The sequence below is a fragment of the Pimephales promelas genome, chromosome 6, assembly GCF_988280905.1.
Source record: "Pimephales promelas chromosome 6, fPimPro1.hap1.1, whole genome shotgun sequence".
NCBI classification, from domain to species: Eukaryota; Metazoa; Chordata; class Actinopteri; order Cypriniformes; family Leuciscidae; genus Pimephales; species Pimephales promelas.
In genome coordinates, this window is record NC_142774.1 from 12,706,244 (window position 1) to 12,720,883 (window position 14,640).

At 37.8% G+C, this 14,640-nt stretch overlaps 1 protein-coding gene across 2 annotated transcripts in view; it reads left to right on the top strand.

The window, feature by feature from the left end:
* The window catches only part of stox2a (storkhead box 2a), a 56,142-nt gene that overhangs the window by 20,731 nt on the left and 20,771 nt on the right, over positions 1-14,640 (top strand). The window contains exon 1 of one of the 2 annotated variants that reach the window (XM_039690654.2): positions 6,069-6,311. The exons of the other annotated variant lie outside the window; for it this stretch is intronic. Within the exon in view, the coding sequence (XP_039546588.2) occupies positions 6,134-6,311 (178 nt within the window). The 5' untranslated portion in view covers positions 6,069-6,133. Of the gene's footprint in view, positions 1-6,068; positions 6,312-14,640 lie in introns of those variants that run through there. 2 annotated transcript variants of the gene reach the window in all.

The window sequence follows — 14,640 nt, forward strand, 5'->3', positions numbered from 1 at the left end:
AAAGCTATTATATCAATTAAACATAAATAAAATCTATAGCTCAGACACATGATAATCAAGTTAAGACAGAATAATTAAACATTTGAAAACTGGGGAATAATGAGACAACATATTAACTAATAACTAGGTGATTTTAAGTATATTTGAGTTATTTGATATGTTATGATTTATTGGTGTATGTGTGTGTATACAGCCCTGGAAACAAAATAAGAGAACACTGCAAAATTAGCAATTTCCCTGGATTTATTATATGTATCTGTTTGAGTTAAATAATTCTAAATAAAAAATATATATAAATAAACAATATTGTAATTTATTGTCATTTTAACTAGAAAAAAGATGCCATGTTTTTTCAGTCCTCAAATAATGCAAAGAAAACACGTTTATATTCATTTTTAAACAACACAATACTAATGTTTAACTTAGGAAGAGTTCAGAAATCAGTATTTGGTGGAACAACCCTGATTTTCAATCACAACTTTCATGCATTGGACGACTTTATGTCACTCCTGGTGAAAAAATTCAAGCAGCTTGTCTTTATTTGATGGCTGGTGACACTCTTGCTTACATTCCAGATGTTTTCATGGAGTGAAGGTCTGGAGATTGTGATGGCCATGACACACATTGATTGGCCTTGGCTGTGTGGATGGAAGCATTGTCCTGCGGGAAAAAAACCCAATCCTTCCAGTTTGGGAACATTGTCAGAGTAGATAGAAACAATTTTCAGGATAATCTTGTATGCGGATTATAATTAACATTCTTCGCAATGACATATCTGCCCGATCCTAGCCTTACTGAAGAACCACCAGATCATCACCAATCCTCCACCAAATTATACCGTGGGTGCAAAAGACTGTAGGTTGTAGGTCCATTTGAGGACCATGAACTGAAGTCATCAGAGAAGATCAGAAACAGGCAGATCTGTCTTTGTGAAGGACTTATGACTTAAGCAATACATAAGGTTTTCCTGACGATAACATGAGGAAACATGATTCTTTCTGCTCTGACAATATTCCCATACTGACTTCTGAAATCTTCCTTAGTTAAAACATTAGTATTGTGTTGTTAAAAATTAGTATAAACTTGTTTTATTCATTTCATTTATTCATTTATTTGTTTTATTCAAAATGTGGCATCTTTTTGTTTTTTAGTTATTTTGACCAGTTGTGATTTTCTGCAAAAAAAAAGAAAAAAAAATACTCTAAATGACAATATTTTAATTTGAAATTTGGAAAAAAAATGTTGTCAGTAGTTTGTAGAATAAATACACATTTTTTTCATTTAACTCAAACAGATACATATAAATGTTAAATCCAGAGAAACTGCTAATTTTGCGGTGGTCTCTTAATTTTCTTCCAGAGCTATATAAATGAGAGAGAGAGAGAGCAAAAGAGAGAGAGAGAGATCAGTTTGTTGGTATTGGTAATAACAATAATATTACTTTTTTTTATTGATTTAAAAATGGCTCCTAAAAAGCAATCAAATCCTCCTCAGCCCCTCTCCATATTTTCAGCGGTGTCTACTCTCCACCATTCACCTTTTAGAGATGTCCTACTGCAGAGCCTATGAGCTCATCAAGCAACGTCGCCATGGTTACGGCTGCTGTTGCGGCTCGGAAATAAGATGGCTGGTGTTTTTCCCCCCTTTCCTTTTTGTATGAATGAACCGGAGCAGCTTCGCCTTCACTCATTTTTAACTGCAGCCAAGCAGGATAGTTAGTGATTTCAGCTGATTCAGCTGACGGTGTGAGGAAGAGGTTAGCACAAGGCCTTCATCCTCAAATGTACCTGAGCTGAACCTGCTGAAGGGCCTCAGTCCATAAGGGAAGAGGACTGTTTACTATTTAGTAGATTTACTATTTTACTTGTTTTTTTGACATTGAATTGCATTGCTCACACATACTCACACTAACACTAAATATTAATACTAAAGCTGCTAGTACTTTATTATTTTAAAAAAACGTTTACTTTTGGCATTAGTGATATTTAAGAAATTTAAGAAAACTTTTTTTTAAAGTTGGTAATAATGATTAATGTTTCTTGAGAAGCAAATCAGCATATTAAAATGATCTCGGAATGATCATGTGACCCTGAAGACTGGAGTAGCTTTTCATCATAGGAATACATTGCATTTTAAAACAGAAAATTTAAATTGTAATGATATTTTACAATACAAAAAGAAAAAAAACTGCATAATTTAGTGAACATTAGAGAAATCTTTTAAAACATAAATAAAAATCTTACTGTCCCTAAATGTTTGAACAGAAGTGTACAAAAAAATAAATAGTCAGTGTGACTAGTAATACTTGTCATGTGTTTATATAATAGAAGATAGAGGCAATTTTCCTGTTCTTCTGAGTCATGTATTGAACTGAGATTAAGAGTAGCACTATTGTACCACTAGATGGTATGTTAGGAGGATTATACTCATTGTAAAATGATCAAATCCAAATATCACTGATTAGAAACATTAGACATTATCCACACTTTAATATGTGTATGTAGCGTGTTTGTAGGTGTGTATTTGTAGCCATTATTTTCTGAAGTTTAGAAATTTCAGTTTTAGCAGCATAAATGTATCAGCTATTGTGGATTTTATTGTGATATCCTGCAGTTGTGCTCTTGCTAGATACATTGTTACAGTTTCACTTTATTTACAGTACACACACACACTTACCGTACCTAAGTAAGAACTGGGTAATATAAGGTATCTACATGGGTTCAGTATATGTTTTAGGGTATGTTCAGGGTTAGTAGCTAGTTATTACACAGTTATTATAATATGTCCATAGTATGTACATGGGGAACTGGAAGGTCAAATAAAGTGCTACCATTATTACTACAAGAAAGCACAAATGTTGTGTTTGCGACATTTACATCTGGTAGGTATAAATACATGACTAGAACAAAACCATATGAAGAGTTAATAATCTGAAACTGGGGAGGCATAGGTTCAGAGCTTACATTTGATTAAAAAGAAGAAGAGATAGGATAACTTTCTACTGTAAATTACTGTAAAATGAGTCCCTCCAACTTCTAATGCTGACTCACAGAGGTCATGTTCACAGCATGTTGTGTCACACCCCCTCTTGCTTGTTGTTAGCCTTTAGCCTCCGTAACGCCTTCTTGCACGAAGTTTTGTGCGGTGGTCACATTCTCTCTCATTTTAATTGCAGAGGGGGTGGGAGCAGCTTGAAGGGAAGGCATTGGTGTTTTGTCATGCTTAGTTGGCCTCTAACCTCCTCCTCCTCTTGATTTAAATCAACACAAAACGACATCTCCCATACATGCATCCCCTGCTGCTATCATGAGTCCCCTGCATTCAAGTTCAATTATTATTGGGATATACTAGGTTTGTCAAAAATACCAAGTTACTTAAGTGCATCTTAACAGGTATGTTTTGTTTGTGGTTATACCATTGTAGAAATGCAATATTCACTGTCAGCTATGATTAATGTATATATAGAGCGAAAGTGACCAATAATAGAGGGTTACCAAGATAAAGGGAGTTGTTTTTCTGGTCATGGGATCTCTATGAGATGACCCACCATATGCAAACTAATTTGTTTGGGATTACATTTTCTTTCAAGGTATCCTTGTTAGTATAATTACACAAGTATTGAGTAATATTAATTGCTATACTTACTATAGGGTTTGGTTTGAGGCTAGTTGTTTGTAATTATGTATAGTTTACTGTTATTACTATAGTGAGTCCATGTAACATGTAACACGGATACTGTGTAAAAAAAAGTGTTACCTTTTATTATTATACTACTGAGACAACTGGAGTCTTCATCTTATGTGATATTTCATGATTTCAAGCATATTTTATATTAAGTGTGATGCATTTGAATAATGATTCACAAATTATGTTCTTTAAAGGCATTTGTTTATCCAGCTCTATCCAGCTATTGTGCATTTAAAGGGATACACCAACCCCAAATTAAAAATCTCATCATTTATTCACCCTCATGCAGTCCCAGGTGAATATGACTTTCGTTCTTCTGTGGAACCCAAACAGAAGAACGATAGAAAAATATTCCATCCAATCCATATAATGCAAGACAAGTGAACGGGTTGACTCTTCAAAAACAATATCTAAATGACCACAGTTGTTGGTTTGTATAAGAGTAATACTAATATTTGTAACTTTTTACACTGTAAACCTTCTGGCCAACTCTCAGGACTTTTGAGTGATTTTCACATCATGCTTCATGATAATTGCATCAAGCGCACACGTATGACAGTTGGCAGGAAATTATTGTTTATAATATTAACGTTGAAAATATTAGTATTTTTCTCCCACACCTGTCGTTTTGCCTCAGAACACATTGACTCATCAACTGTGGTCGCATGGGTTATCATTGTGATCATTTTGATTGGTTTGAAGCTTCAGCTTTGAGGGACCCATCCATTTGCAATAAATTGACTCCAAGAGAGAGAGAGATCATTTTCTAAAATTCTCTGTTCCATAGAAGAACAAAGTCATATGGCATTAGGGAAAGTAAATGATTTAAAATTATGGATCCAGTATCTCTTTAAAGTCATTACAATGTCTAAATAAATACAATTGTGCCCTGATGGAAGTAGTGGATGAGTTTTACAATTCTTTGTTTATTCAGTTTGACACATTTCTCTGTTTTATAACGATTTTCGAACAGAACAAATACTCTCGTACAATTAGCATAAAACTAAAGCAGGTCGTGGGGAAGATGGAGAAGATGCGCACTTGTTTTAAAAATTTTTATGTAACGTGTTATACTAGGACACCTGCTATGATCTGCATGTGTTTTCCATTCTTTAATATGAACCCTGCTATTATTTCCTTTTCTCCCCTTCTTTCTTTCCCATCCACGCTAACTCGCTCTCAATCGCACTCGAAACACGCACGCTCACGTAGAGCCTCTGCCGTGCGCTCACACACTCGATCGCTTGCTCTGCTGCTCTCCTGCCACCCCCCTCACTCACACATACACTCTCACACACACACACCCCTTTCATAAGGTGCTGGCAGCAGCAGTGTTAGCAGCAGCGGGGACGGCAGCAGCATTGAAAGAGGAGGGAGCCTCGGAGACAAGATGTAGTCGCGTGAACGAGCATGTAGCCTCGCAGCCGCCGTCCTCCTTCACTGTGGAATTACGGAACAAAAGAGGAGGACCATTCTTCCGCATCTGCAGTTTCCATTTTTTCCACCTTCCCCCTCGTCGTGGTTTTTCTGCCTTCCCTCGCGCGTGTCGTCGTTTTCGACGGAGGCTAGTTGCAGAGCTGGAGACGAGGGAGGCTGACAAGGGCTTGTCTGCGGACTGAGATCACCAAAGCTTCGAGGTCACCTCAGAGGCCGTTCTCGCCTTCCTTCTTTTTTTCCCTCCCCCTTTGCGTTTTCTCTTTTCAAGGCAGGCCTTTTGTTTTTCAGCGGACTTGTCCGAGGGGCTGCCGCCGTCGTGCTGAATTGGGCTATTGTTGGACAGGCAGGCCCCTCTCTCTCTCTCTCTCTCTCTCTCTCTCTCTCTCTCTCTCTCCCTCTCTCTTTCTCGCTCCCTCCCTTCCTTCACTATACCCTATCTTCCCTCCCTCCTCTATCTTCCTTCATCACTCCATCCTTTCATCGTGATGCACCTTGCTTAAACTCATATGTGTGTTTGGTACACACGCATTGTCCGGAATTGTCTTTGCGCTGCTTCACGCTTTCCTTCTTGTCCCACCCCGCCGTCCCCCTCTTCTCCCATCCCCGCAGTGCCTGGCGATGTAATGTGCCCTTCGTGGCACACGAATCCGGATGTTTGGCAGGGGGTCGGCGGGATTTGTTCCAGCCAAGGGTGATGCCTCAGAGGACAGCCCATCCCAGCGCTCCCACACCCACCTCCAACCACTGAGCACGCCTGCCTGCGCCGCCACGTGTCACCCCCTGTTCGCGTGCGTACGTGCGCGTATGTGTGTATATGCGTACGCACGGGTGCATGTGCGAGAGCGCCCTTACCATGACTCTGGCCTGATACCTGGACTGGGGTGTCCCCTGCCAATGTGGGGGAGGGACTGAACCTCAGGTTACTCCCCACCCCTCCCTCCCCTTACCCTCTCTCCCTCACCCCCTCCCCCCACCCCCCCCTTCTCCCCGCCACGGGTAACCTGCCGGCATGAAGAAGACCCGCAGCACCAACTTCAGGCGGGCCTGGCCCAGCTCTGATCTATCGGAGCGGGCCTTAGAGCGCATCCGCACTCGCAGTGAGAAGGACTACCACCACCATAAGCACTTTCCACCGCCCCCTCCTTCGACCCACATCTCCCCTTCTCCGAGGGGCTACATGACACCAGGTGGGTCCCCCAGGACCTCTGATTCACCTTGGACCAGAGGTTGTAAATCAGGGTTTCTGAAATCCGGTGCTGAAGGGCCACTGCCCTGCAGAGTTAGCTCAAACCCTGATCAAACGCAAACTTACCTACCTGTAATTTTCCAGTAACTCCGAAGACCTTGACTAGCTTGCTCAGGTGTCTTTGAGTAGGATTGGATCTAAACTCAGCAGGGCAGTGGCACTCCAGGGCTGGATTTGAGGAATCCTGCCATAAATGTTTGTTAGCCTAGCGCATTAGCAACCTGCCGTTCTCCATCATCAATGTATCTTGTTTAACCGCCGGGCATGTAAGGTTTCTGTATTTGATGTGCCGATTGACGGGAGCTTTTTAAGCAGTCTAGAGGTGAAGCAATCACAACAACTTGAGGAAAGAAAAGGATGAATCAAGCATGCATCCTCCATTTTGGTCCCAACAAGGGTTTTAGAGTATTAAGTTTGTAGCATCATGAATAACTGTTCTGGCAGCTGGTTCTCCTGTTGTACGAGTGTAACGAGAGAGATTGTGATAATGCCAAAGGATTCATGGTTGCTTTTCTCCATTTTGGTTGTGAGTCTTCTGTTATTGTCCGTAATATTGAGCTGGAGAGCTGGTCAGACCTGTAGAGGAGCTCAGTTGCGAAATGGGAAGATGACACATCTCAATTATTAACCAATTGATCTATAGTTGAGGTAAAGAAAGTTTCCACTGAAGTTGGTGCTGAAACAGATATGTCAAAAGCAATTTTTATATTCTTGTATGTTTGTTTAGCCATGCGTGTGTGTTGTGTTTATGAAGTGTGAGTTAGCAAAGAGGCTGTGGAAATCTTTTCATAAAGTTATCTTAGCTTTAAGCGCACTAGGCAAAACTCACAACTAGGATATATTTTGGTGTCCCATTATGTTTATGTAACCATTTTAGGCACATATTCCATGTTTGGATGAAAGAGTTATTAGATATTTTGATAAAATATTATGTAATAATGTTAGATTAAGCTTGTTCCACCCCAGCGGTCTTGACCTTCTTGACTGTATCCAACAATTTAGCATACAACTGTCATTATTTTACATAATCGGTTTAATTGAAGTTCAGTTTAATCTTTTAAAATTTAACTCATTTTATTCACCATTTTCTACAGCATGACATGAAGACAAGCACATTAACACAAATTGTATTCACAGCAGCCATAAATTCAATCCTGTTATTAAAACTTTTGTGAGAATAACGTTTAAATAAATATTGTTTCTTTAGGTATTGGAAAATTAATTCATCCTAAACCACTTTACTGAGTGGTATCTTAATATAGGCACCATTATTAGCCTTTTAGCTGTAGGGATTTAATTTTGAGGTTTTTTAATGTTTATTGCTTTATACGTATATGGTTTTGTTTTATACTGCTGTTGTCCCAATCTTTGGTAACAGGGTTGAAAAATAGAAATCCCATATAAAATACACATACATAATACACGTACATAAAATAATACAATTGTAATTTGACCTTCTGAGACTGACAATCATTATTTTATGTAGGTTTTATGACCATTTGTTGACAAAGTATTCTTCACTTCACTTCTAGTGGTTGTTGAGGAGATTTCCCCTTCTATGTAAAATGCTTTGAGTGCCGACAAAAGCACTATATAAATGTAATGAATTATTTTTATTATTATTATTCATCATTCTGGACCCTATTTTATACTCCATGGAAAGTGCCACGCAGCAGACTAGTGTTCACCAGATGTGGTTTAAATTGTCTGTACTGTCTGCAGATACAAATTTCTACACCTAGATTATCACGTTTTTTTTCCAGGTCTCACTTTTTTAACGTGGCAATTCCTTTACAGTTAAGTGATTTAGAGGCTGACATTTAGCCATCTGTCCCTTTCTTCTTTAAAGGGAAAGTTCACCTAAAAAATAAATAAAAATGATCATAATTTACATAATTTCTTGTGTTTTTTTTCCACCACAGAACACAAAAGGAGATGTTTAAGAGAATTTTTGAGCTGCACTTTTCCATCACTATGGCTGTCAAGTGACATAATAGTTTTACATCAAAAACAGACATTTACAACCCAGGCTCAATGCAAAAACACGCCTGAGGCAACTTTTTTTGGCCAAATTATATGTTGCTTGCACAATTTGCAACACTTTTAAATGTTTGAAAGTAATGTTCTGTGAAAGAATGTTCAGTTTGATATAAAACAGTTTACTGTGAATCTGGAAATTTTTAATTATGTTGGTGGTTGTACATTTCGCGTTAGTTCGGAAATTAGCTCTTTCTTCACCATTGATGGAAATTTCCTACTTTGTTTTCACTATTATATGGAGTACGCAACTTCTGATTGACTAGAGAATCTACAAATCAAAACAAACAAAAAAGGGCAAAAAAAGAAGCAGAAACGAGCGATGAAAAGCTTTGCTGTACGTTGTAGTCTGACAAAAAAAAATGATTTTCTCAGCTTTTTTTATGTTTTTAAAAAAAAGGTATGAACCCACATTCAAGTGTTGTTAAAAAAATACTTGAATACTTGAAAAATACTAGACTAAAATATTTTTTTAAAGCAGTCCCTGTTCTTTCGTTTGATTATATTGGATGTTCAGATATTCATATCACAAAAAATTCTGAGGGCCATGACATTTTTTTGTGAAAATGATCAAAAACAATGGCGGTGGCTGGCAACTTTAAAAAAATAAATGCTGTTGGGGAAAGAGTTAAATGTGCAGTGAGTGGTGCTAAATGTTTAATGCTCTATTACATTTGAAAATAACCTACCCCCTATAAACCCTGCTCTAAACGGATAGTGTTAACAATAGCAAACGTGCCATGTTCTTTTATCCTAACTCATGTTTCAAAGGACTTGTACTCCACATTGCAAGTACAGTGTTGTACCAGGCGAGCTACTCAGCAAGTTTACTACTTTAGAAATGCCATACATTTGAAGCTGGTTTTGTGATGCAAACTTCTGACACTATAAAAGTGTTTAGAGAACCGTACAGGGAACCATGCAAAAATAAGTCTGTATTAATCGATAATCTGCTCCTGTAATAATAATTTGTCTGAAAAAATGTTGTATAAAAATACAGAAAACTTCAGCATACATGGATAAGTGCAGCAAAATCACATTTGCTGCCTTTTCAGGAGAGCATAATTTTACCAACTAGTTTTTCAGTGTGCCCAACTACAGTAACTGTCAATATAGTCTATACAACTGTGTTACGTTTACTTGTCAGTGCAGGGTAATCACTGTATACAGACTAGTACAGACTAATATAAATCCTTGACTAACCTCATGGTTCTTACTAAAGTTAGCTTACTGTGCTTACCACCCCTTTTTACAATGAGACCAGCTGCATACTATGAGCTGTGTTCTTATTATAGTCCTAAATTTACCTGCCTTTAATTATTTAAACATTTGACGAATACTGATATAATGATGCTATGCATTATAATCAATTTACAGTATAAGTTCTATAAAAAATAAGTACGTTTTGTTTTTTTTAATTGAGTATTTTTTTGTGGAAACCATGAGACATTTTCTTCCAGAAATCACTTGATTTTCCCCAAGCTTTTGAATCTCATTGTTCTCTATGTGTCTGTGGAAACTTTTGTGTTTCCATGTGTGTGTTTCCTTGTGTTTGTGTTTCCAGGCGATGTAAGCAGAAAAAAGAAAAGTCTATATAGAGTTTTGATAAAAATAGATCTGGAACTAACAATAGTTGAATAATCCTTTTGTTAATTTACCGAATAAATAATAACCATAACTAATCTACAGACGAACTTTTACCTAATGTAAACGGACAAACTTTTACCCATAATTTTTATCCCAAAAGATAAGGCATAGGAAAGGTGTTTATGGCTGCATTCACTGTCACTTTTTAGGATTGACAGGAGCGATTGCTAATGAATCCTGAACTGTTTTGTTCATTTAGGAGATTAAAGATCAAACAGCTGAAGTCATAACTACATTCTAACCAACTACTAACCATGGGTGCGTTTCCCGAAAGCATCGTTAGCCAACTATGGTTACAAGTTCCGTCGTTATCAGCATAGTTCAACGAGTCGGTGTTTCCCGAAACCATCGTTCCAACGAACATTCGGAAAAAGCATCGCAAAGTTGTGTGGTTTGAACGACAGCTCTCGACCTGTGGTTAGAGGCATCGTTTCTATATTGCATGACATTTGGAAGTAATAAATCCATATCTTGAGCAAAATAAGCAAGCTGACATTCAGTAAAATCAGTGCCTTTTATTCAGCATACATACAAATGGAATTTACGTCTTTTAGTTTGTCAAAAGATTTAAAGTACTGATTTTGAAGAGTGCTCATGTGCGAATGTGCTCTACTATGTAAGAACGAGCCAAATGTTGAGTCTGGTAATAAAGCAAAACAACTGAGAACATTTAGAAATAGTCTTCAGACGACATGTCTGTAATTTATATTAACAAATCTAGCATTAATTGGATCTCAAACAGTTTAATTAAAATTACTCCACCACATGCGAAACCAACGTGGTTGAACGGTACTTGCGTCAATGGGTTTCGGGAAACAGTCGCGACTAGCTAGTTGATTTCTCCAAGTAGCGAGTTACATCGTTGTACGGGAAACACACCCCAGAGCGATAGTATAAAACATGGCGGTGTCCATAAAACCATGATGTTTTACCTCGATTGACAGCACATACCGGTAGATAAATGAGTGCAATCGAGGCGCGAGTTCATCCATTAGATATTTTAAATAACCAACAACAGCGTTAAGTGCTAAATGTTAGTTAAATTGTAACCAGGTGTAAGAGATTTAGTCTCGTGTCTTGCAGCCTTGCACACCCCGTACTATAAAGCGCAGCCGTATTAAGCACAAAATATATGTTTAAAAAATTTCAACACTTTAGATTGGACTCAATGTTTTTTTTTTTAATAAGGACTGATTTTCATCATTGGGGAACATAAGCAGCACGACAAATCGACGCATTTCCACTAATTTATATATCGATGTAATTGATTCCAGCCCTAGATAAAATATTGCAAAGTCAATCCAATTTTTTCTATTTTGCTTAACTTGCTCCTATAAATGAATAAGAACGTGCTTTAAGAAAGTAAATAGTGTCAGGGATGATTTGTTGACTAATGGTTTCATCTTGCTTGCCTGTTTTTCACTGAACCGTACTTAGTGGCACAAAGTAACTACACACGCTCGCACGTACGCACCGACCCAGCTGTGACAGAGTCCCTGATTTAGGCGTGGGAGAGGAACGAGGCCATGCTGGTGCAGTAATAGCCTGGCCTCTGTAGTAATGTGAGAGAGAGATAGAAGAGGCTCTGCTTGAATAAATCGTTGGTCTCCGCCTCCAGTCAGCTGATAGATTTGTAGAAATCATCCAGCCACTATGAGGAACTCAGTTAAGCCTTTGGGATCTTTTGCATTAATAATGACACACACACACGCGTGCATGTGCGTGCTGTGCATGTCCTCATATAGTGCCTTTTGCTTTCCCTGTTCTGACACACGCACACACGCACACCTATTTTAATATAGACCATCTCATTATTTCCTCACAACACAGATTTGCTCTGTCGTTCCATTTTCTTTCTCTCTCTCTCTCTCTCTCTCTCTCTCTCTCTCTCTCTCTCTCTCTCTCTTCTACACATACTATCACTTATTGCACCAGGCTAAAAATATCCACCCCAGTTCTGGACATCCCAGATGCTGACATCACTAGTGGGACTGTATGCAGGATTTGCATGGGATGATTGAGAAGAGAATGAGAGCATGAGAGAGGGAGGGATGGTGAGCGATTGGGCCACGGAAATAGGACTGCAAGCTAACATACTGCATGCAGTGAAGATTCTGCATTGACCCCCATTTGAAGAAGTGTTTGTTTCTAGTCTGTCCTATATAGCGATATTTGACCTTTTCGTAAAGAACGCCAGTCTCCATTTTGTGCCAGGCCTGAAGGTTACTAAATAAATCCTTACAGTAACATGGAGGGCTGTGCATATAGTATCACTGTATCTTCATCACCTCCTTATTCAGTGAATGTGCTTGTAGTAGTGTTGGCTATGGAGTGAGACTGTTCTTGTCTTAAGATGAAAGTGGGTCAGCAGAGAGTCTGGGCCTAGTCTGAAGGGACCACCATGAGTACTCGACTCGTCTCTATCCACTCCCTCACTTTTCAGTTACACCGGACCACTATACATTGTTGAGAATCAGGGACAAAATTGACTTGAGAAATTAAAAGATTCTTCTATCATAGGATGAAGCTCAAAGTTTGTGTAAGAGAGCTATGTGTTCCCATTGCTGTAGATAGATTCATTGGGTCGTAAGCCAACTTTTTGGTCTCCATAGAGAATGAGAAAATGAAAAACTGTGGTTGAGCACGCTTAGGTTTGTCCAGTTTCATCAAACTATTCTATTCTGTTTAGAGAGAACGGTGTCATCTTACCAGTGGCCCCTAATTTAATAACAAATTATCATTTCAATGGAAGTGAATCAATCAAAACTAACTTTAGCTGGAAAATAACATTATTCAAGAACCTCTATAATACCAAACCAATCTCTGTTACCTTAAAATCTCTGTAAAGCTGCTTTGAAAAGTGCTATATAAATGATGATGATATATAATTTTCATACAAATTATGTTTTTTTACTATATTTTTTATTTACAAAGTTGTCAATCAAAATTGACAATTATTTTTTATGTAATATTGCAGTGTTTATTATAAAATATTTATCTGTACACATATTTATTCATTTTTTATTTTTTAATAATGTGCCATCTCAATCTTTTATCAAAAAACGTACCCCATCTCTTCTCTTAAGTGTTCCCGGACACAAGGGACATCGCAGCAATAGCAAACGACCTCGCTCCAATGGTCCACTCAATTCCCGAAGGACAAAATAAATATCCCATTTTGGATATACGTCATAATGGGGAAGATGGTAAAAAAAATCTCTTTCATGAGAACCTTAAATTAGAAGAAAAATAAAATGTAAATAGAAGTATTTTCACTTGTGGTCTTCCACTACAGTAGACCCAATTTTTGATAAGTCAAATTAATTATTTCTTAATTGCTGTGCAAAACTTTATGTAACCATGTTTTATTCCAGCAAAAGCTTCTCTTTTTTCTGTTAAAACCCCCTGGTCATTTACTGTTCTTTTTGTTTCTGTTTTTTTTTTTATCTCTTTATCGCTCTTTTAGAGTAGTTTCTAGAAAAGTATTTTATTTACTATTCAGGATTATTGTGAAAGACATTGAATTGCTTGAGTTCTTTATTAACTGCACAGCGTATTTACTGTATACTTAGTCACTTTGTGTTTTGTGATCAATCTGATTGCTATCCAATTGGGTGTGTTTGCACATGTACACTTGCCCACATACAGTGTCTCTGCAATATAAATCAAATTTAGCAGACATTGCTTGACGCTGCTAATGTTATGCACCAACATTTTATGTTGAATCCTTCAATCCTCACATGACAAGTCTTTGAATTTTGCAGTTGAATTTTGCAGCCATCTTAGAAAATAGTCTTGATAGGTCGATCACCGAACGCCGTTCATACAGTTCAGAAGTTCCCTGAACTTAATACAGTTCAGCTCACTCAGCACGACATTCGTGGTTTGACTTGTCGTGACTGTTTTCCAAGATGGCTTCTGTCTGTATACACAAAGTGAACTGTCTTTATAAAGTATCTTCTTATTAAACGGTCTGTACACTTACAAAGTTCTCTGTTGCTTCGAAATGCTTCGTTTTGCATGTATGGACCCTCATTATGTTACTGTGTTAGTGTGGGGCTATTTTGAGCCTTGTTAGTGGTATAAACTAGTGATTTCTTTTTACTTAGTAAATGCCCCCAGTACTACTAGCATTATACGCTAAACAGTTTTTAGAGATAAAACTCTTTACATTCGATTATCATGAAAACAAATCTCAGAGAACGGTTGACTAGGTACCAATGTTTTATTAGACCAAAGGTTCATTTTGCGCCGGAGTTCTCCTTTAACTTTCTCAGTTACTTTACGATTTCTGCTACTCCATCCCCAGACCTGCTTTTGGCAAGGGCTACTCTTTCCATGGCTAAATTTGGAATCCAGTGCCACAGCATATGCCTCAGAGACAGATATCTCAGAATCAGGATCAGAGGTTTTATATGTCCTTTTTTATGTGGCTGTATGATAGGGGAATTTCCATAGAGACTTTTGCACAACGTTTCTAAAATGAATAATGTTTTATGTTTGCATTTATTTTGTAATGAAATTGAAGGTGATTGACTTTTAAGCAGGTTTATTAAAGTGCCCTTATTAAGCTATTAGGTTGCTTA